General features: G+C 41.6%; 1 protein-coding gene across 3 annotated transcripts in view; it reads right to left on the reverse strand.

Moving 5' to 3' along the window:
- Positions 1-22,039, reverse strand: part of LOC100247126 (twinkle homolog protein, chloroplastic/mitochondrial) — a 49,652-nt gene that overhangs the window by 17,276 nt on the left and 10,337 nt on the right. For all 3 annotated transcript variants that reach the window (XR_009464852.1, XM_059734281.1, XM_059734282.1), the window contains 7 exons: positions 21,930-22,039; positions 19,712-19,759; positions 19,544-19,629; positions 19,406-19,466; positions 18,581-18,763; positions 10,622-10,753; positions 1,392-1,453 (listed from right to left, as the gene is read on the reverse strand). The exon at positions 21,930-22,039 is cut by the window's right edge and continues 7 nt beyond it. Coding sequence is in view for 2 of the 3 variants with exons in the window: in XM_059734281.1 (XP_059590264.1) it covers positions 1,392-1,453; positions 10,622-10,753; positions 18,581-18,763; positions 19,406-19,466; positions 19,544-19,629; positions 19,712-19,759; positions 21,930-22,039 (682 nt within the window). In the remaining variant the exon portion in view is untranslated. The remainder of the gene's footprint in view (positions 1-1,391; positions 1,454-10,621; positions 10,754-18,580; positions 18,764-19,405; positions 19,467-19,543; positions 19,630-19,711; positions 19,760-21,929) is intronic.

A 22,039-nucleotide genomic window follows, 5' to 3' on the forward strand; every position in this document is an offset into this window, starting at 1 on the left:
CATTGGAATTGACACAATTTTGCCGTGAAACTGCACACACCTAAGAAATCTCAATTAGGTCACCTCAACCACAGAGTGCAATGACATCATCTACGCAGAGAAGATCAGAGCCCCCAAACTACTTCCATGACTAAAATGAAAAGGAAAGGTTATAGATGATCACCCTGTCTCAATCCCAAGAAGCAGCTAAAAAGCATGCCAGCCAACCATTGATCAGAACTGAATACTCAAGCAATGAAAAAATAATAATTAAATCCACGTCCTCCATTTCTCAGCAAACCCCATATGCTACAAAATATACATGGAAATCCCAGTGCATCTAAGCACAATGCTTTTGAACTTCAAAATAAATCCCAAAATCCTGCTCCTGATCCAAGGCACCGATAATCACATCAACACTGCATCAAATATCTGTCTCCCCTCTAAAATATTTTAAGAAGCAAACTCTCCTTGCTACATGATTTATCCTCAAAGCATCCTTACTCTCATTGCAATCATGAAATCCAACTCCAATCATTATGGAGGATGATTATCATATCTTCCCTGGAGAGAAAGATCCCATTAAAGACCATTTTCCTGTGATGATGATTAACAGCTATAAGCATTTATTATCTTGCAGAAATTATGGTATTCCTATTCCTCTTCATCTTTCTAGAGGATGGTTCTCATAAAACAACACCATCTTCCCTCAAGATAAGGATCCCCATTAATGACCATATTCCTGCGATGGTTGCTTCAACAATAGACAGTTAATATATCCCAGAAAACCATGGCATTCCTATTTCTCTTCAACCACAACTCACTTGATTTATTCTCATAGAAACCATTTCCATGTCAGCTCCCCTCTTGAAACCTCTCTTCTTTCACATCTTACCCTTCATTCTAAGGATAAGCCCTCCTTGCTTGTCTGGTCAAACCTAGCTATCTTCAACAACCATCAATTTCCTCGTCCAACATTTCCAAACTCTTCTCCTCCATTGTCCTAATTCCCCTTTACACTTATCCAATTGACCAGTTAGCACATAACTATGAAACCTCCATGCAAAAAAACTCCCTTCCTTTTTAAAAAAAAATAAAATCCTCCCCCTTGAGACACATGTTCCAAACCAAGAAGGAAATATCCACATCCTCAAAACTCAGTCAGCAATCAAACTAAACACGAGCATGACCAATAAGGGACTAAAAATAATGCTGGCCTATAACCTAATGAAGTCACTACTCTCCACCAGCCTGTTTGCCAGAGTTAAACATTTCTCGCCACATTAAAGTTTGGACATAGTTATGAAACCCTAACTGTCATAAGTGGGTATGCTGTAAGTAGTTGAACACGATAACAATTAGGTCCAAAATGCTATGGTGAGCAATAATGAATGATATTGACTTGAACTTACCCTGCATCAAAGAAAGGCTTCTTTATGTGTTTCTCCAAAAGTTTCCTGGCATGCTCTCGAACCTAAAAACCAGAAAATTGGACAGGAATAAGCATGAATGTTGGTAGAAAGTTGCATGCATGAATGACATTGTGTTCAAAGATATTTCAATCACTTCATCAAATAGTTGATGCATGTCAGAACTGTCCATGAATGACTATATTAATCCAACTAACAATTAGGAAGGAAAAGTCAGATCAGTTCCACACAGACTCATTAAAAACATTCTAAAAGCCCTATTTTTTGGCATTGATTAACTGGAAACCTACACAGACTAATTAAGAATATTCTAAAAGGCCAACTGTTTGTGGCATTAATTAACTGGATACTTTAATCGAGTGTTAATATATGCTTCTTCCATGCTACTATTGACAGAAAATGATTTATTTAAATCAATGAAAAAACGAAAAAGAAATTTTGTACTAGAATTATGAGTAAGGAAGAGTTATCCTTCAAAACCAGAAGTCAAGAGGAGAGTACAAGAGAACAGGAAGACAACAAATATATAGCAAGTTCACAGGCTCACAATAGGATCAACAAGTAAATTATCTCTAGAAGGCCAGCAATCCTCAAGAAAGGCCTCTAACATCAGTTGCTCGTCATTTGCCCAACTACACAACTTAGTTGGATAGTCTAAAAATCGTTGAGAGACTCCTTCCACCACAAGAGCATTAAGAATGTTATGTCTTAATGACCTCACCTCATTCGATCACAAGGTTATGATCTCTACCTTTTGGCTAACCTCAGAGCCACTGGCTTGAAGAACACCTCACACCAGAGTGTCACAATGGTTTCTAAATACACCAACAATCCCCCAATGCCCCTGGTTACCAAGGAACACAACCAAGTTAGGGCAATCAAGAGGAAGGGCTTGCCACTCTATGCAGGCCCCATCACTCCCCCTGAGCTATAAGCATATAGGTCTTTCCCAATCCATCATAACCAAAGAAGCACCCAGAAATTCCTTAGAAGCAGAAAACCAGAAGGACCTGGAGTAGTGGATAACATTCCACAAATAGCTGAAGATATCCACTAATCCACTAAGCTTTTGACAAATCCTTTCCAACAAAATCCCCCAATGGTCCACTGCCCCAGACTGCACAAGCATAGTAAACAGTACTTGAGGAAAAGGGCAACATTTTTTTTTGATAAGTAAAACCATTTGTATGAAGAGTGCCTAAAGAAGAACACTTGAAAGTATGTACAATGTATACAAGGCATAAAGGCCAAAAAGGAAAAGGACAACATATCATTAACAATAATCTTTTTATCAGCCACAAGCCATAGGGAGAGCTTTAGACTTCCAAATAAATTGGCTGGAATGATATTATTCATGGAATTACTTTAGAATAAACTTGGAAGAAAATTTTGAAGAAAAAAGAATAGGCCCGATGCAGTCATGAATTAAACCTTCACATTAAGGAAAGAACATGACAAATAAACATGAAACATAGATATCAGAAGCAAAGAGACGTCGTTGATTTCAGGTTCTGATTTCCAGAACAGAGATGTAATAGAGGGGTCATGAAACAAGGAAATAAGAAATCTCTAGTCTCTAACACTGGAAATAAGATAGATGCTAGGATATTGGAGAAAAAGAGATTGATCCCCCATCATAGATCTTCCCATAAACAGATTTTGAACCATCCCCAACTGAAAAGGAACTAAAATAAGAGAAATCATGATAACACCAGGGAAAAACTTTACAAGGACACCCATTCAACCACCTAATCAAAACAATTGTGTCCCATTTATGGGGTTGTAGACCATTTATGCTTTGGATAACCTTGTGCCACGATGATTCACTCATCTTAGAGAATCTCCATAACCACTTACCTACAAGAGTTCTATTCCTCAGAGTCATAGCACCATCCAAAACCACATACCTCTTTCACACTTTAGTTTGTGACCTAATTCCAACCAATCAAGTGATCTTTGTTCCCTACCCCCTCTCTGGAGTGCGGGAAGTCAATGTTGAACACTCTCAATCCTAGACATAACCATAATAAAGACCTTAACAATGAGCAAAGAGTACATTGACTATCATTCAAACATGCTTGAACATGCATATTCTCTCAAGATGTCATTGATAAGGACGAGAGAGCACAAGAAAGACTATTCATGGAAAGAGTCTAAGACGTAGAAGAATGGGAGAGAGAGAGCGAGAGAAAGAGAGTGAGCGCGGCAGCGAGCGAGCTCACAAGGAAGGAAAAAGGTGAGATTACGCCGGCGAGGGAGATGAAGATAAGGAGGGGCTTCGAAGAAGGCGAAGGGGAAGCAGGTTCGCAGTAGAATCCAAGGTGTTTGGGCTGGAGCTTTTAGAGAGAAGAGGAAAACCCCAAATATTTATAGAGGAAAGTAAAGGGAGAGTCTCGTCATGGGTTAGAATAGGATTGGAGAGTTTAGGGTTCCTAATGGAGGGTCTAAACCACTGTATAAGGGACGAGAAAGAAGACAGATGGATGAAGGAATGGAAGGAACAGGGGAGATCCTACTCTCTGCTGCGAAGTGTGAATAAAGCGGGATGCTTTCTCCGACTAGGGGTAACTGATTTGGAACGAAAACAATACTGCATCTACATTCCAAAAGGTAGAGGAGGAAAAAATGGATGGGCTGCAATGGCGGAAAATCTACAGATTCTGCGTAGGTCAATCGATAGAAAGAACAACATGCAAGAAGAAAAGGTAGGTGGAAACATGAATATGAAGAGAACGTTCGCGGAAGTGGTGAAGAGACCGATCTGTAAAATTATAAATTCAGTTCAGGTGAAGGTATGGAGGGAGGAAATCCAAAGCAATCTGGAAAAATTGGAGTATTGTGTTGTCGGGAGTTGGAACCCTAGGTCAGGAGATGAAGAAGATTTGGAAAAATTGGGGAAATTTCTGGTGAGCTATTGGGGATTGAAAGGAAGCCTAGGGCTGGCAAAATTGGAGAGAAGCAGAATCTTGTTGGAATTTGAATCTTTGGAAGAAGCTCAACGGGTTTCCCTATCAGGAGAAAAAACGATGGGAGAGCTAAGGCTGAGTTTTGAGAAATGGAGTCCAAGGAGTGGATGCAAGGAGGAGGAGGAAGAAAGTAATGAGGTTTGGGTTAGAATCTTTGGACTACCAGTGTCATTGTGGAACCCGACTGTGTTGAGAAGGGTGGGGGATGTATGTGGTGGTTTCATTGACATCGATTCGAAGACGGAGAAGCTGGACGAGCTCCAATGGGCTAGGATTCTGGTTAGGACGAACGGTAGAGCTAAACCGAGTACGCTAGAGATTGGGATCGAGGAGGAAGTTTTTACCCTCGCCCTCTGGTGGGAGCTCAGGCCGTCAGTCAAGAAGTGTAGGGCTGATAGCCGAAAATGGGGGGAGGTCAGGGATGACAACATCTCACGCTCCGGCTCGCGCGTGGTGGTGGATTCGGCCATTGAAAAGCCCGAGGAGCTGCTATCGTCAGATGAGGGGACAGCAAGCCAGAAGAGGGTTATGGGCTGGGAGGGGATAGTTGATCGGGCCCAACAATCAGCGTCCATGGGTTATGAGAGAAGGGTCTGTGGGCCGAAACCTTCGAGCCTAAAGCTAAAGGGAGTGATGGAAGAAGGGGCGGGGCTAGAGGTTGGGCCGTCAAAGAGCTGGGCGTTTGACGGGGATGGCTGTTTGATGAATGGGGCCAGTTCAATTAAACCCACGGCCCAAGGTTCAATCTTTGAATGGCCCGAGGAGTTGATAAATTCAAATAAGAGGCTGGGCTGGAAGGAGAGTAAATTGGGCTGGAAAGGAAAAGTAGACCAGGCCCAGGAGTCAATTTTAAGGGGGGTAGAGAAGAGCCCATGTGGGCTGAGTGCAGTGACGGGCCCGACATTAAAGGAAAGGATGACCATTCCTGATGGACCAATGGCTAGACAGCCCAAAAGATGGGCTCATGGTGGGAGAGGCCCAGTGGCTGAGATGGAAGAGGCCAGTTCAAGTCAGTCCATGGCCCAAAACAAAGGTAAAAGACCCATGGAGAAAGGAAACCTTCTGGACTGCAGAATTGCTAGAAGCGGGAGTTCTTTAGAGGGAGAGCACCTAGTCATATGGGAGACAGAGGAAGCAAGGAAGAAAAGGGAGAAAGACATATGTTCAGCAACAGACAAGGCGCTGGCAAAGGAAGCCATGAGGTATGATTCTGGACTAAGGAAAGAAAGGGAAAGGGGCTATGGGTCTTCTCATCTCATCTTGTATTCTTTTGATCGGACTCTGGAGGGGGAGTCTTTCGATCACTCTGGGGTGCTAAAGGAAAGTAATGAAGTTGGTCCCGGAATGGATGGCAATGGATGTTGGGACTTGGTAGAATTCAATAAGCACCCTAATTTGGCTAGGGGGATGGAGTGGAATTCAGAGAGGACAGAACTTCAAGAGGTCAGAGCTGAGAAAGAGGATAGATGGGAAGAAAGCAGCTTGGCCAAGTTTAGTCACTTTTTGGGTTTTTCAACAGAAGGGTTGGAAAAGAAAATTTTGAATTTCTTGATCAAAATAAGAAAGAGACGGGAGAGAATTCATAGCAAAGAATTGGTGGAGAAGTCAAAATTTGAAAGGGAATTGAAGAGACTGGAGTGCTCAGTTAATTATGAGAAAGGGTGTAAGCAAAAAAGCCTTTCACAAGGCAAAAGGGATCAGCTTGCAGTAGATTAATGAAGCTAAAGCTGTTAAGTTGGAATGTGAGGGGGGCAAATGACAGGGCCAAGAGGAAAATTATCAAGACATTTATAAGGAATCAAAAAGTTGATTTACTGTGTATTCAGGAGACAAAAATTCAGCCAATGTCGGAGGGGGTGGTGAGAAGTTTAGGCTCGGGAAGATTCTTAGACTGGAGGGCTTTGGATGCGGATGGGGCAGCAGGAAGGTTGTTGATTTGCTGGGATAAAAGGTCGCTGGAAATTGTGGATTGGGAGGAGGGCCAGTACTCCCTTTCGTGTAGATTCAAGAATGTGGAAGATGGGGCTGTTTGGGTGTTCACGGGAAAGAGAATGCTTGTGGGAAGAGCTTGGGGCTGTAAGAGGAATCTGGGACGAGCCTTGGTGCCTAGGGGGTGACTTTAATAGTACCCTTTTTCAAAGAGAAAGAAGCCGCCAAGGGAGAATAACCCCGACCATGAGGAGGTTTGCTCATATTATTGATGATTTAGGGCTAGTAGATCTCCCGTTGCAAGGGGGGGTGTTCACTTGGAGCGAGGGCCTGAATAACCAGTCCTGGGCAAGATTGGATAGGTTCTTGGTGTCTCCTAGCTAGCTAGATCAGTTCAGTGGGGTGATTCAAAGAAGGCTACCTCGTCCTGTTTCTGACCACTTTCCCATTCTACTAGAAGGAGGCGGGCTAAGGAGAGGTCCATCTCCCTTCAGGTTCAAAAATATGTGGTTAAAAGTTGAGGGTTTTCTAGACCTTATTCGGAATTGGTGGAGGGAAATTGAGGTCAGAGGCACTGCTAGTTATAGATTGGCAGCAAAGATGAAGGAGCTCAAACAGAAACTAAAAGCTTGGAATAGAGAGGTCTTTGGAAATCTGGAAGGTAACAAAAGCGCAGCCCTACAGCAAGTGGATTATTGGGACCGTGTGGAAAGCGAAAGAAGATTGTCTTTGGAAGAGATAGAATTAAAAAAGGAAGCAAAGGAAAGCTATAAAAAATGGGTTCTTTTGGAAGAAATCCATTGGAGACAACTCTCAAGGGAGGTATGGCTTAAGGAAGGGGATAAAAATACGGGGGTTTTTCATCGGATGGCGAATGCCCACCGTAACAACAACTCTTTGGACAAAATTAAAATTGATGGGGTTTGGCTGGTAGAGGAACAGGAGATAAGGGAGGGGATTGCAAATGCTTATCAACAGAGGCTCTCAGAAGACTTGGGGTGGAAGGCGGATATTGAGAGGATCCAATTAGATCAAATTAGCCAGCAAGAAGCAGAGAGTCTTGAGATTCCGTTCTTTGAAAATGATATTCATTCAGCTCTAATGGAGATGAGTGGGGATAAAGCCCCTGAGCCGGATGGCTTTACTATGGCATTTTGGCAAAGTTGTAGGGATTTTGTGAAAGGGGAGATCTTGGAGATGTTTAAGGAGTTTCATGAGCAAAGCTCTTTTCTCAAAAGTCTCAATAACACTTTCCTGGTTCTGATTCCTAAGAAAGAGGGAGCGGCTGATTTGGGAGATTTCAGACCCATTAGTCTCCTGGGGGGGCTATACAAATTGATAGCTAAAGTGTTAGCTAATAGACTCAAGAGAGTGTTAAACAAAGTGGTAGCCCCAACTCAGAATGCATTTGTGATGGGAAGACAAATCCTTGATGCTTCTTTAATTGCGAATGAGGTGATAGACTCATGGCAGAAAAGAAAAGAGAAAGGGCTCATTTGCAAGTTAGATATTGAGAAAGCGTATGACAGCATCAATTGGCAGTTCTTGTTGAAGACACTACACAAAATGGGATTTGGCTCAAAGTGGTTGGGGTGGATGTGGAGTTGTATATCTTCAGCCAAGTTTTCAGTTCTAGTTAATGGGGTTCCAGCTGGCTTTTTCCCGAGTTCTAAAGGGCTTCGTCAAGGGGATCCATTATCTCCTTACCTCTTCGTCTTGGGTATGGAAGTGTTAGATACCCTAATTAGGAGGGCGGTTGCGGGGGGCTACCTTTCAGGTTGCAGTATTCAGGGTGATAGGAGAAACAATCTAAATATCTCCCATCTCTTCTTTGCTGATGATACAATTGTGTTCTGTGAGGCGAAAAAAGAGCACCTAACACATTTGAGTTGGATTCTTTTGTGGCTTGAAGCAGCTTCAGGCCTAAGGGTTAACTTGGACAAAAGTGAAATTATCCCAGTTGGTGTGGTGGAGGAGATTGAGGAGATGGCAGTGGAAGTAGGATGTAGGGTGGGCTCTCTACCTTCTCAATACTTGGGCTTGCCACTAGGGGCTCCTAACAAAGCCCCTTCAGTTTGGGATGGGGTGGAAGAGAAAGTGAGGAGGAGACTAGCGCGGTGGAAACGGAAATATATCTCAAAAGGGGGGAGAATCACTCTCATAAGAAGCACTTTGACTAACATGCCAATCTATCACATGTCTTTGTTTCGAATGCCTAAGTTAGTGGCTAGGAGATTAGATAAAGTTCAAAGAGATTTCCTTTGGGGAGGGGGAAGTGTGGAAAGGAAAGCTCATCTAATCAAGTGGGAGGCGATTTGTGAGGATAAGAGCAAGGGAGGACTAGGCTTAAGGAAGCTAGTGCTCTTGAACAAAGTTTTGCTTGGTAAATGGATCTGGAGATTTGCTTATGATAAAGATGATCTTTGGAAACAAGTGATAGCAGTGAAATATGGGCAAGAGGGTCATGGTTGGAGAGCAAAGAGGGTTTATGGGGCTTTCGGCGTGGGGGTGTGGAAGGAAATTTGGAAGGAAACTGATTGGTGCTGGGATAACATGGGGTTCATAGTTGGGAAGGGAAGCAAAATCAATTTTTGGACTGATGTTTGGTGTAAGGGTACAAGGCTGTCCCAAAACTTCCCCCACCTATTTGCTATGGCTGCTCATAGGAATGCGACGGTGGAGGAGATGTGGGATCAGAATTTTGGTTAAGGGGGGTGGAATCTAAGATTTTTGAGAGACTTTAATGATTGGGAGATGGATATGATAGGGAACTTGCTACATGTTCTAAGGGATTACAAGCCTTCTATGGAGGAAGATTCAATCTGTTGAAAGGGAGGAAGGAATGGCAAATTTAGGGTCAAAGAAGCTTATAGATTGGTGGCCAGTCCCAATGATATTGTTTTTCCTTCTAAATGCATTTGGGTGGATTCAGTGCCAACCAAGGTTGCATTCTATGCTTGGGAGGCTACATGGGGGAGGGTGCTCACTCTTGATAGACTTCAAAAAAGAGGATGACAGCTTCCTAATTGTTGTTTTCTATGTGGTTGTGAAGAAGAAACTGTAAATCATATTCTTATTCATTGTATAGTGGTCAGAGTTCTGTGGGATATTGTTCTTGGGTTATCAGGTGTGCAGTGGGTCTTTCCAGAAACTGTAAAGGAGGTCTTAACTAGCTGGAGGGACCCTTTTGTGGGAAAGAAAAGGAAAAAGATATGGAAATCCATACCGTTGTGTATTTTTTTTGGACGGTTTGGAAGGAAAGAAATAGGCTAGCTTTTAGGGGGGGAGTGTTAGATATCCAAAAGCTTAAGAATTCTTTCGTTTGTAGTTTGTGGAGCTGGGCTAGATTGTATATTGGTGAGGAGCGAGCGTCCCTTATAGGGTTCTTGGAATGGTTGGCGTCCAACTAAGGGGTGGTGAGCCTTGTTGTTTTTTTGCTTTGAGAGGGGGTTGTTGCTTTGTATACCCCCTGTATACTTGTAACTTTCCGCCTCTTCATTAATATATCTTGCTTTACTTATCAAAAAAAAAAGAAAGACTATTCATGGAGAACAAGAATTCACTTTTATAACATGTAACTGAAACAATTTATTCAGGGAAAAAAAAAAAAAAAAAAAAAAAAAACTAAGGATAAAGTCAACAAAAGTAAAATTAAAAAAAACACAAATACAAAAATGATAAAAAATAATAATAATGAAAACCAAACCAAGTGAAAAAGACATCCCATATAGAAGCATTAAACTTGAGGGTGAAGGAAACCCTGACAAACTCCTCAGACAAACAAGCATCTCTTTCTTCTTGTTATCCACTACTTGGTATGCAAACTTCAACTTCCAAACAAAAGAATCCCAATCCTCTGGAAAAGTTGATCATTGACCTCCATTACTCTAGGAAACCAAAGAGAGAAGAATCACTGAATCACCTTTGATCCAGAGGTTGCTAGTGTCTAAAAAGGATGCAACCTTTATTTGCTAAGATTAAGCAATAACCTCTGCATCTATAATCCTATGACAATTGCATCTTTTCCAAATGCCAATAAGTTGAGCAGCTTGTTTAACAGGTGTACTTGCTGATTCCATATAAATCCCATGAAGGGGGAATACAGTATCCAAATAGGCTACCAAACACATATAAGAACAAACATAGTGATACATTTATGAAATGATATTTTTATATATTCAATTTAAGATAATATCATTTGTTTCCAAAACTCATCTCTAATATAAGGGCCCACATTTTGCAGCAAATATCTAAGATTATAACAAATAGTTTAAATAGAAACAAGATAAGTACAAATTTTAGTCAATCATAAACTACCTTGTTCTCCATAGAGCAAAGTGCGAATCTCCAACCAACACTTCTATTAATATTACATAAGAGAGCATCAATCCACTCACTCTTGCCTGAATTGGGGACCCCAGTCACTATAGTCAACTCTCCCGGCACAACCTGATCAAAATAAAAAGTTCAATAAAAAGAGTGGATTCTACCTCTAAAACTACTTACTTATACATGTTTATGTTACCCAAAGAGTGTTGCATGCTATGATCACAAAACTAAAATTTTTTTTTTTTGATAAGTAAAAGATATGCATTAAAAAAGGCAAAACGCCGCACAGTATACAGGAAGTATACAAGGCAGCTTAGTGTCACAGGATGCTTCAAATGACCCTCCCCAGGGACTTATATAGGAGGAGGGAAGCTTCTGGAGACTCCTGGAGCCATCTACACTAAGCCACTGGTGGGAAGAGTGTGGAAGGTTCTAGAAATGCCTAGAGATGTCCACACATCTCTACACTATGGTGGAAGGCATGAGAGGAGTCAGGCTTTCTAGAGACTTCTAGGAATCTCTTGTATATTCTTGTACATAGGGTTGTACATAGAATAGGGTAGGATGTTCTAGAATATTCTTGATTTGTAAGGAACCATCCAAGGTTCCAGAGAGTTCCATTGGTGCCTATAAATAGGTGAGGGCCTCATTTGGCCAGAGGGCCTCATTTGGCCAAGGCACCACCCAAATCACTTCCTAACCAAGCAAGTGAGCTTCCAAGCACTTGTAAAAGCTTCTTTGAGTAATAAAGAGCTTCCTTTCTTTAAGGAGTTGCCTACCAAGCTTCTTAAGCTTTTGAGTCGCGAGTGTCTTAGGCTAGCAAGCTAAGCATTGGGGAGCAAGGCTGACTTAGCAAGATCACGTGTCTTGACTTGTCTAAGTGCCGCACGAGCTTAGTGAACGACTAAGTCCGTGACATTAGGCCTCAAAAAACAAAACAAAGAATCACCTCCCTTTAGGTGGAGGCTATCCATTCTAAAAAGCCTATAAGGGAGAACTCCTCCTCACCTACATACAATTTGGCCCAACTCCACAAGTTACAAACAAAAGAATTCTTTAACTTTTGAACATTCAAACCCCCCCCCCCCCTCCTAAAAGCTAATCTATTCCTCTCCTTCCATACCGTCCAAAAAATACACAACGGAATGACATCCCATATCTTTTTCCTTTTCTTTCCCACAAACGAACTCCTCCAACTAGCTAAGACCTCCTTTACAGTTCCTGGAAAGACCCATTTCACATCAACTAAACCAAAGACAATATCCCATAAGGCTCTAACCACTGTACAATATATAAGGATATGATTTACATTTTCTTCTTCACATTCACACAAGAAACAACGATTTGGAAGTTGAAAACCTCTTCTTTGCAGACTATCCAAAGTTAACACCTTCCCCCATGACGCCTCCCACGCAAAAAAAGCAACTTTAGTTGGCACTTTTGCCACCCAAATGCTTTTATAAGGAAATCCCATATCATCCGATTTTGTCAACAAACTGTAAGCTTCCTTAACCCTAAACTGACCGCTTCTTCCTTTTCTCCAAAGAACTGAATCTTCCTCCAAGGAAGGTTTAAAACCCCTCAATATGTGGAGAAACTCCCCAACCAACTCAATCTCCCAATCATTGAAGTCCCTCAAAAAGTGTAGGTTCCAGTTTCCTTGACCCGAATTTTAATCCCACATTTCCTCAACCGTCAAATTCTGATGCGCAGCCATACCAAAGAGATAAGGGAAACATTGAGACAATGGAGATTCTGAGCACCACACATCTGTCCAAAAGCCTATCATGTTGCCCTTTCCTACTCGGAATGTCATGTTATCCCAACACCAATCTGATTCTTTCCAAATCTCCTTCCAAACCCCTAGACCAACCGCCCCATTTGCCTTTTTGGGCCTCCAATCAAGACCCTCCTGCCCATACTTCACCTTAATCACTTGTCTCCACAAATTATTTTTGTCACAGGCATACCTCCATATCCACTTGCCAAGTAAAGCTTTGTTCAACAAAGCTAGCTTTCTAAGGCCTAGCCCTCCTTTATCTTTGTCTGTACAAACCACCTCCCATTTAACCAAATGAACTTTCCTCTCCATGTTTCCCCCTCCCCACAGAAAATCCCTTTGCACTTTCTCCATCCTTCTAACAACAACCTTGGGCATTCTGAAAATGGACATTTGGTAGATTGGCATGCTAGCCAAAGTACTTTTTATTAAGGTGACTCTTCCTCCTTTAGAAATATATTGCCGTTTCCAAAGAGCTAGTCTCCTCCTCACTCTTTCCTCCACCCCATCCCATATATAAGGCGCTCTATTTGGGGCCCCCAAAGGAAGACCCAAGTACTAAGAAGGTAAAGTCCCTACCCTACAGCCTAGCTCAACAGCCAATTCCTCCACCTCCTCCACCTCACCAACTGGAATGATTTCACTCTTGGCTAAGTTAATTCTTAGGTCTGAAGCCGCTTCAAACCAGAATAAAATCCAACCCAAGTAAGTTAGATGATCCTTTCTGGCCTCACAGAAGATAATTGTGTCATCAGCAAAAAACAAGTGAGAGATGTTCAAAGAGGGACCACTTCCACCCCTTATGTTGCATCCTGATAAGAACCCCCCCTCCACAGCTCTCCTGATAAGCACATCTAGCACTTCCATCCCCATGATGAAGAGGTAAGGGGACAGCGAATCCCCTTGTCTAAGGCCTTTAGTGCTAGGGAAGAAACCTGCAGGCACTCCATTAACCAACACTGAAAATTTAGCTGACGATAGGCAACTCCACATCCACCCCACCCATTTAGACCCGAAGCCCATCTTTTGTAACACCTTCACCAAGAACTTCCAATTGATGCTGTCATAGGCTTTCTCTATATCCAACTTGCATATAATGCTCTTTTCCTTTTGTTTCTGCCACGTGTCTATCACTTCATTTGCAATTAAAAAAGCATCAAGGATTTGTCTTCCCTTCACAAAGGCATTCTGAGAAGTGGACACCACCTTACCAACTACCTTCTTCATTCTATTAGCTAGCACTTTAGCCAATAACTTGTAAAGCCCCCCCAAGAGACTAATCGGTCTGAAGTCTCTAAGATCCTCAGCCCCACTTTTCTTGGGGATCAGCACCAAGAAGGTATTGTTGAGGCTCTTGAGGAAAGAACTATGGACATAGAAGTCTTTGAACATTTCCAAAATCTCCTCTTTAATGTACTCCCAACAATTTTGCCAGAATGCCATTGTAAAGCCGTCCGGACCAGGGGCTTTATCCCCATTCATCTCCATCAGAGCCACATAGATTTCATCCTCTGTAAAGGGCCTCTCCAAGGACTCAGCCTCTTGTTGGCTGATCTGGTCTAACTGAAGGCCCCCTATGTCCGCCTTCCACCCCATATCTTCTGAAAGCAAGCTTTGAAACTCGCTAGCAATTCCGTCCCTGATTTCCTGCTCCTCTATCAGCCACTCCCCATTGATCTTTATTCTCTCCAAATAATTATTTCTACGGTGAGCGCTTGCCATACGATGAAAAAAGCCCGTATTTCTATCCCCCTCCTTCAGCCATATTTCCCTAGAAAGCTGTCTCCAATGAGTTTCTTCCATAATCACCCATTTCCTATAATTATCCTTTGCTTCTTTCTTAAGCTCTGTTTCCTCCACAGTCAGAATTCTCCCACTTTCCTCCCTATCCCAAAACTCCACCTGCTGCAAGGCTAAGGATTTCTTGTTCTCCAGCTTCCCAAAGACTTCTCTGTTCCACACTTTCAATTTCTGTTTGATTTCCTTCATCTTCGTAGCCAACTTGTAACTACCACTGCCCCTAACTTCAATTCCTTGCCACCAGCTGCGCACTAACTCTTTGAAGCCCTCAACCTTAAGCCACATATTTTCAAATCTGAATGGAGTTGGACCTCATCTTATCCCCCCCACTAGCAAAATTGGGAAATGATCGGATACCGGACGGGACAGCCTACATTGGCTAATCCCATTGTATTGGTCTGTCCAACTAAGGGAAACAAGGAACCTGTCCAATCTTGCCCAGGCCTGATTGTTTTGTCCCCCATTCCAAGTAAATTCTCCCCCTTGAAGGGGGAGATCCATCAGCCCAAGATCATCCACTATTTCCGCAAATTTCCTCATTGCTGAATTCATTCTCCTCTGGCTACTCCTCTCCCTCGGAAACAAAGTTATGTTAAAATCCCCCCCTATACACCAAGGGTCTTCCCACAGCCCTCTAATCGCCCCCAACTCATCCCATAAAGCCTCCCTTTCCACCTTGGAGAACAGACCGTACACTCCCGTAAAAATCCAAATTGCCCCATTTTCTACATTCCGGAATCTACAAGATAAAGTAAACTGACCCTCTTCCCAATCTAGAATCTCTAGAGATCTTTTATCCCAGCATATCAGAATCCCTCCCGAGGCTCCTTCCGCATTCACAGCTTTCCACTCTAGAAATCTTCCGGAACCTATGCTTCTCGCAATGTTATCCGACATAGCTTGAATTTTAGTCTCCTGAATACAGATTACGTCCACCCTCTGATTCCTTATAAACGTCTTAATTACTTTTCTTTTAGAGCTATCATTTGCTCCCCTCACATTCCAGCTCAGAATTTTCATCTTCATTGGACAATCACAATCTGGCGCCCTTTGCCCTGTACCGAGCCCTTCTGTTTAATTCCCCCCTCATAATTAATGGAGCATTCCAGTCTTTTTAACTCCCTTTCAAACTTAGATTTTTCCAATAGCTCTTTACTATGGATTTTCTCCCTTCTCTTTCTGATTTGAGACAGAAAATTCAGGATTTCCTTTTCCAATCCCTCCGTGGAAAATCCCAGGAATTGACTGAATTTCGCCAAATCACTCTCCTCCCATTTATCCTCCTGCATTCCTCTCTCTGTTTGGGTATCATATATGGCACCGACCCCATGCATCCCCCTTCCCTTATCACTGCTGCTTTCATTTGCTCCCACCTCCCTGCATCCATTGCTCCTTTCTATACAGCCCTCATATACCGTTAGCCACATTGTATTGTCAGCCCGACCTTCCTCATTCGAATCCCCAGAATGATCGAAAGACTCCCCTCCCGGAGTCCGATCAAAATTAAAAGAATTGAGATGAGAGATCCCCAAAACCCTTTTCCCCCAAGAACACAACCCCCTTCCATACCTCATTGACTCCTCTTCAAGCACCTTATCCGTCTCTGATATCCTAGCCACACCATTTAACTTCCTCATGTCCTCAGTCTCCCACACAACAAAAGGCTCTGGCGCATGAGACTTACCTGGATCAAGCCCCGTCAACAGTAAGTCCTTCTGCTGAAGAATATTGTGGTCTTGGCCTGCTGATGGAGAAGATGGGCCCTCCCTTGTGTTTACACCTATAACAGGTTGTTGCCCATATCCCTTTGCATTTGGGCCTTTGTTTGATGGCAAGACTGGGCCTATAATGGAACAACCCACCTCATCAGACCTACGCGACTGGCCTGCTTCTGGACTTGCAGCCACCCCTTTCATTTTTAAGCCCATTACTCCACTCTTCAGCCCAGGCCCACCGACCCCTCTTAACTCCTTTGGGCTGGCATTTGGGCTTAAGTGGTGCACTGCACCAGATTGAACCCAAGACTGTATTATTGGGCTTCGGGGTACGTTGGATACAGCCCGACCCGAATCAGACCACTGCTCACCCGTCCCATCATCTGACGGATGCAGGTTCTCGAACCTCCCGCTCACCCACCCCTTCGTCACTCGCTTCTCCGCGCTTGAGGACTCCTCACCCCCAACCTCGCTGCTACGACGGCCATCTGCTTGTCTGGAAGACCTCCTTATCACCGGACACCATTCCCACCATAATGATACCTCGTAGACCTCCTCCTCCACTTCGACTTCCAGAACACTCGGTCGAGCATCGCCTCTTCTTCTCACTAAAATTCTGGCCCACTGTAGCTCGCCTAACGTCTTCGTTTGTTCGTCGATTGTGATAAAGCCGCCGCATTCGTCCCCCACTTTCTTCAAAATCTCTGGGCTCCAAAGCGAGACTGGAAGGCCAAATAATCTGACCCAAATTTCCTTTGCCTTCTCCTCCTCTGTCCAGCACCCACTCCTCGGACTCCAAAAATCCAGCCCTACCTAGACTCCTTCCATCGTGCGATTCCCAGAAGATACAACACGACGCGCCTCTTCCAAGTCTTCAAAGTCCAGTAGATACCTTCCCTTTTCCATTTTAGCCAACCCTAAGCTGCCTTTAAGCTCCCACGATTTTGCCCAAAGCTGTCCCAGCTTCTCAAGATCATCATCTCCCCCTAAGTTACCCTTCCTACTCGCCACAACACAGTGTTCTAACTTCTTCAGTAATCCCATCGATTCCTCTCTTCTCACCTTCACTACGATCGTGTTTTGATTGCCCAACAGAGCTCGTTTTGCTATTGTTGCATACGAACTCCCCCCAACAATTTTCCCTATAACCTTTCCTTCCTGGGTTTCAGATTTACTGACAAAATAGCCTATCACCTCTTTAAGCTTCTCCGCCATGGTCATCCACCCCCTCTTTTCCTTTCTGCCTCTCGGGATGAAGATGCAGAAATGCTTCCTCTCTAGATCGGAGACCCCTAGCCGGATAAACCCCCCTGCTTTGTTTATCCCTCGTGACATATAGAACGTTCGACCCTGTTCCTTCCACTCCCTTCCCCATCTTGCTTCTTTCTCATCCTTAATACAGAGGTTCAGACCTTCCAAGAACAACCCTAGACTGTTCAAACCCAAACGAACCCATGACGAGACCCCTCCCTTCTTCTCCACAATGAGAACTTGGATTTTTCCTTTCCTCTCGATCCTAATGATCTCAAACTCCTTGGACTCCACGATGAATTTGCATTCCTTCCTTCTGCTTCGCGGCGCCGACCCCTCATCCCCCTCCTCACCATCACACTCTCCTGCGCACTCTCTCTCACCTTCTCTCGCTCTCTCTCTCTCTCCCATTATGCAACAGTATTATTATCACAAAACTAAAATTTAAAATATAAAAAGCTTCCACTTACAAAATAACTGGGGGCATCAACACACGTGTTAATATAGTTTTGGATGCATAAGTTTGTGAATAATTGTTCTTTTATTGCATGAGCTTAACCTACACAACTACTAGCATAGATTTTCCTGACAACCAATCAGTCATGGTAAGGAATGTGCCAGATTTTTTTTCCCTGCTATCAACTGGCTCATAAGTATTCAGCATCAGTTCATGCAGGAGTTATAGTTGAGAGTCTCTTATCAGACAATCTAGAACCTTTTGAAATTTGGGATGAGGGCCGCTAGTTTGTATTCTGCTTCCAGGCATCAAATGATTTATTAAAAAAATTACTTCTTTAGACTTTTATCCAGATATATTAAACTAATCTTCCAGTCACAGGATGGATGATCGATAAAGGCAGTGAACAAGCATATGGAACTAACCCTTTCTCAGGTTCAGCTACTGAGTAGGCTTCAACATCAAGAATAAATGGTTTTCAATTACTAGGTAGGGTTCAATGTTAAGAATAAAATATTTCCAGATCCCTTTATAGCTTGAGATATGCAGTTCAATACTTTCAGATGATATTATCCACCATCTTCCCTGAAGAATTCACACATAAAACATAAGAATCAAAATGCAATTTTTTAATTCAAAAGGAAAATTATACCCTCTCATCAAATGGATCCTAAGAAGATTCAAACTACTAACTCCTCAAATACAAATAGATCATAACACTAAATTGAGCCTAAGATTTAAAAAAAAATATCTGTCAGTCTTAAGTTCAGAGCATCCTTATCAGATGTATCCAACTTTACATTTGACTATTCTTCTCAAACCACTCAATACCTTCAAGGTGCACTTAAATTTAATGTATTCTTCAGAAGTAATGACAAAGCCAAAGGAAGGTTGAAAACAAAATTTAAAAAGCAATCAAGACATAAATGAAATATTGTGCTTACATTGTATAATCCATTCAGACCCCTCCATCCAGTTGCAACACCAAGCTCAAAACCAAGAGCTTGATGATAATATGCATCAATCTCATCAAAGTAATGGCTAAAGTTGAACAATCCTTGAATAGGATATAACTCAGCATTCTCAATTACTTCTTTCAGAGCATCAGGTCCTAAATACATAAGCACCTGAGAACATAATTTAACAAATAAACAGTGTTACAACTTTGATATTTGCAGGAGAGACCTACACCAAAAAAAATGCAATGATTCCCAGAACAAATATTTTGTGTTAGAACCTGGGAATCAAATGTTTATCTCAAGCATGAATGCCAGCTAAAGTGCACACCATGCATCACAGACAGCAAGATGAATAGACAACAGTTACTGCATCACATTTATTATATATCCACTCAATTAATGTCATTTTCACTCTCTATCATTTCTTAGAATAAACATAACACAGCTAATGGGTATCAGATGAAGTTGGGGAAATTATCAAAAGATAATACATATGATGGAGGGACAACTGGACACACTAGGGAAAACACAAGAAAAGTCCATCAACTTCATATTGATACATAAGCTACAACATGCAGCAAGACATTCTCAATATTTGATGGAGAAACTTTGATGATTTTCACCCCATGAATGAACTCAATCAAATTATTAATAACAAAAAGTATTATATCGAAGGGAAACCTCTAGAAAAGAAAAAATTATTACTAAATAATCTAGTCAAAGCACCCTAAAATTTTCTTATAAATAAAACTAAAATTTTAACATTAAACAAATATTGCATTATTATGTCTGCAGACATTTATATCAAACCTCATTCGCATCTTTGAAATGATCAACTTCATTTTTCTTAGGCCATTTTACTCGCCAACATCTGCCATGCCACAAAAATGAGGAGTTATCAGAACTTTTTCAACAAAGTAAACAATATCATTACAAAATCATGTAAACCTTTCTCTTCCAAGGCGGCGTGCAAGTTCTTCAGCTAAGGCAAGACCAGGTGAATCCCCATCAGTTGCAAGTATAATGCGAGATGCCTATAATATTAAAAAAATAAAAGATCTATCATTTCTGCATTAATTCATTGTAACTGAAAGCCATGAACCTCCTTTTACCAACCTTCTCCAGATACTCCTTGCAGTTCCATAGATACTGATATTTTGTGTCCTAGCTTTACAAAACATATGGAAGGGGCATCAGATCCAATTCTCTATACAAAAGGTATATAAAAAGCATTAACACCCTTCGCATTTATCAGGAACAAAGGGGCAAAAACTGATGTGTGAATAGAGCAACCCCAACTATGAAAGAAAAACTGAGCCACATGCCTTATAATTATAAAACTAAGAGACTGGACAAACAGAAAATCTTAGCCAAAAGAAAATTATGAAAGCATAATAGAGGATGCCTAGAATTGGTATCATCATGCAATCTATAGATATATTCATGCAAAGAGAAGTGAATCCCAAAATTTATAGTAATACTGTACAGTTGATATTGCAGTATTGATAACAACTCCAAGACTCGAGTTGAAATCAATTGATGACAACCAAGTAGCTAAGAGAACATGCATATTCTTTTTTCATTTTTTCAATATTTTGGATAAGGGGAAAATACTGTAAAAAGGCCAGAGATTACAAAGAAGGATGGGGTATCTTTCCTGTATAAGTTGAAGCTAGAGAAAGATAAAGAAGGAAGAACCAGGAAATTATCACTACATAGAACTACTAGAGATCCAAACCAAGCACCCAACCCCTCCAAAAAAAATACATAAAATAAAAACTACTAAAGATCAGCCTCCCTTCTTAGAATGGGAGGGGCAATGATAATCCTCAAAAGGGCCTGAATTCTCCTCAAAACAGTCACCAAAACTTCCAAGAGATTCTGATCCCATGATACCAAGAAAAAAAAACGCTTAGGAATCTCTTTCCACAAGGAAACTCAAGATGCCCAATTGGATGTCATAATCAATCTTCCAAGAGTGAAAACAGCTCAGCCTTAACAACTACTTGATTTTCAACAGTCTGGAGGGTGCATGCAACAAACTCCCCTAATGCCCAACCAAGTTGAAGCTACCAAAAGCACAACCATCAAAACTTAGCTTAATGCCACCAAAAGGAGGACTCCTGGACAAATAATTTCCTCTATATTCCTACCCATGGAAGCAGCTTTCAAATAATAGAAGCAATAACCAACTGGTCAAGAAGATAACAATATTTTGCATTATCTATCATAGGTCCCTTTGATCCTCAAAGATCTTGGCATTCTTCCAGCCAAATCACCCATCAGCAATAAGAGCATGCCACCATAGCACTCTTACAGTTAAAGGCCTGAGAGGTTATGACCAGCATACTAGAGATATCTGAGGGGTTTTCCAAGGATTTGGATAAAAAGGTATGGCAGCCAAGGGGGTATTAACCATTGTTCTGCAACCCATACTTACTTCTATAACAAACCATAGAAGAACTTCACTGCTTTAGTTATCTCTAAATTCACTTACAGACTAGGGCCCTATTTCCAAAGAACCATGTGTAGGCCTACTCTCTTTGTGCTTTTAATATATTTGCTCATTTACCTATCAAAAAAAAAATGTGTAGACCTACTCTCCTTTCATGCTAGCTTAGGTTTGCACAAGTCTCATGTCTACCTAAATCATCTCTGCTGTGTTACCCATGATCCTACCAAAGAAAATTGATCCAAAGTTTCAAAATAGTAGCTGCCACCATTTCTGTCAAGTGTCAACTAGTAAAATGTGTGCATACTGTCTTCCTAGTTTTTGGTATCACATAACATATAAGATCATGTATCATATATCTTTCTTTATCACATTTGATATCATATTATATATCTGTCAATAATCTTATATAAAAATATATAAAAAGTAAAAAATAAAAGACCCACTGGATAACCAATAAACCCATACTCCTTGATTCAGAGCATCATCTTCTTTCTAGCAAGGATGCATGAGAAGAGTCCTCTGGCATTGAACATCACAAACCATCTGATGGACAATTTTTATTGAGAGTAATGTCAAAATTTCTTACAATACAGAGCTCCACTGAAGAACTAGTGGACAAAGTCAGTTCCTATTCTTCTCTTCTCTTCTCTTTAGGCCACAATGATTAAGGATTTGTTCGAATTCTTTGGATGGGAGTGAGTTTGCTTCCTAACTCAAGGAGAAGGGATATTTCATGAAGGCTTGTTTGTTGTATATAGGTAGGGGTTACAAAATCAGATCGTGTTAGAGATATTTCGCTAAAATAAATTGGTTATCAACACTGGGTGAAAGGATACATCAACATATTAAAAAAATCAACCCAAAGACAAACACACAAACCTCTTCATCAGATTTGAACACTTTTGTAGAAACTGATGCAGGTGCTCCATTAGGGACACTCACACAATTGTAGAATCCAGCTTCTTCCATTGAAAGTTTGTCTATTTCAC

Source organism: Vitis vinifera, chromosome 18, assembly GCF_030704535.1.
Source record: "Vitis vinifera cultivar Pinot Noir 40024 chromosome 18, ASM3070453v1".
Taxonomy (NCBI): domain Eukaryota; kingdom Viridiplantae; phylum Streptophyta; class Magnoliopsida; order Vitales; family Vitaceae; genus Vitis; species Vitis vinifera.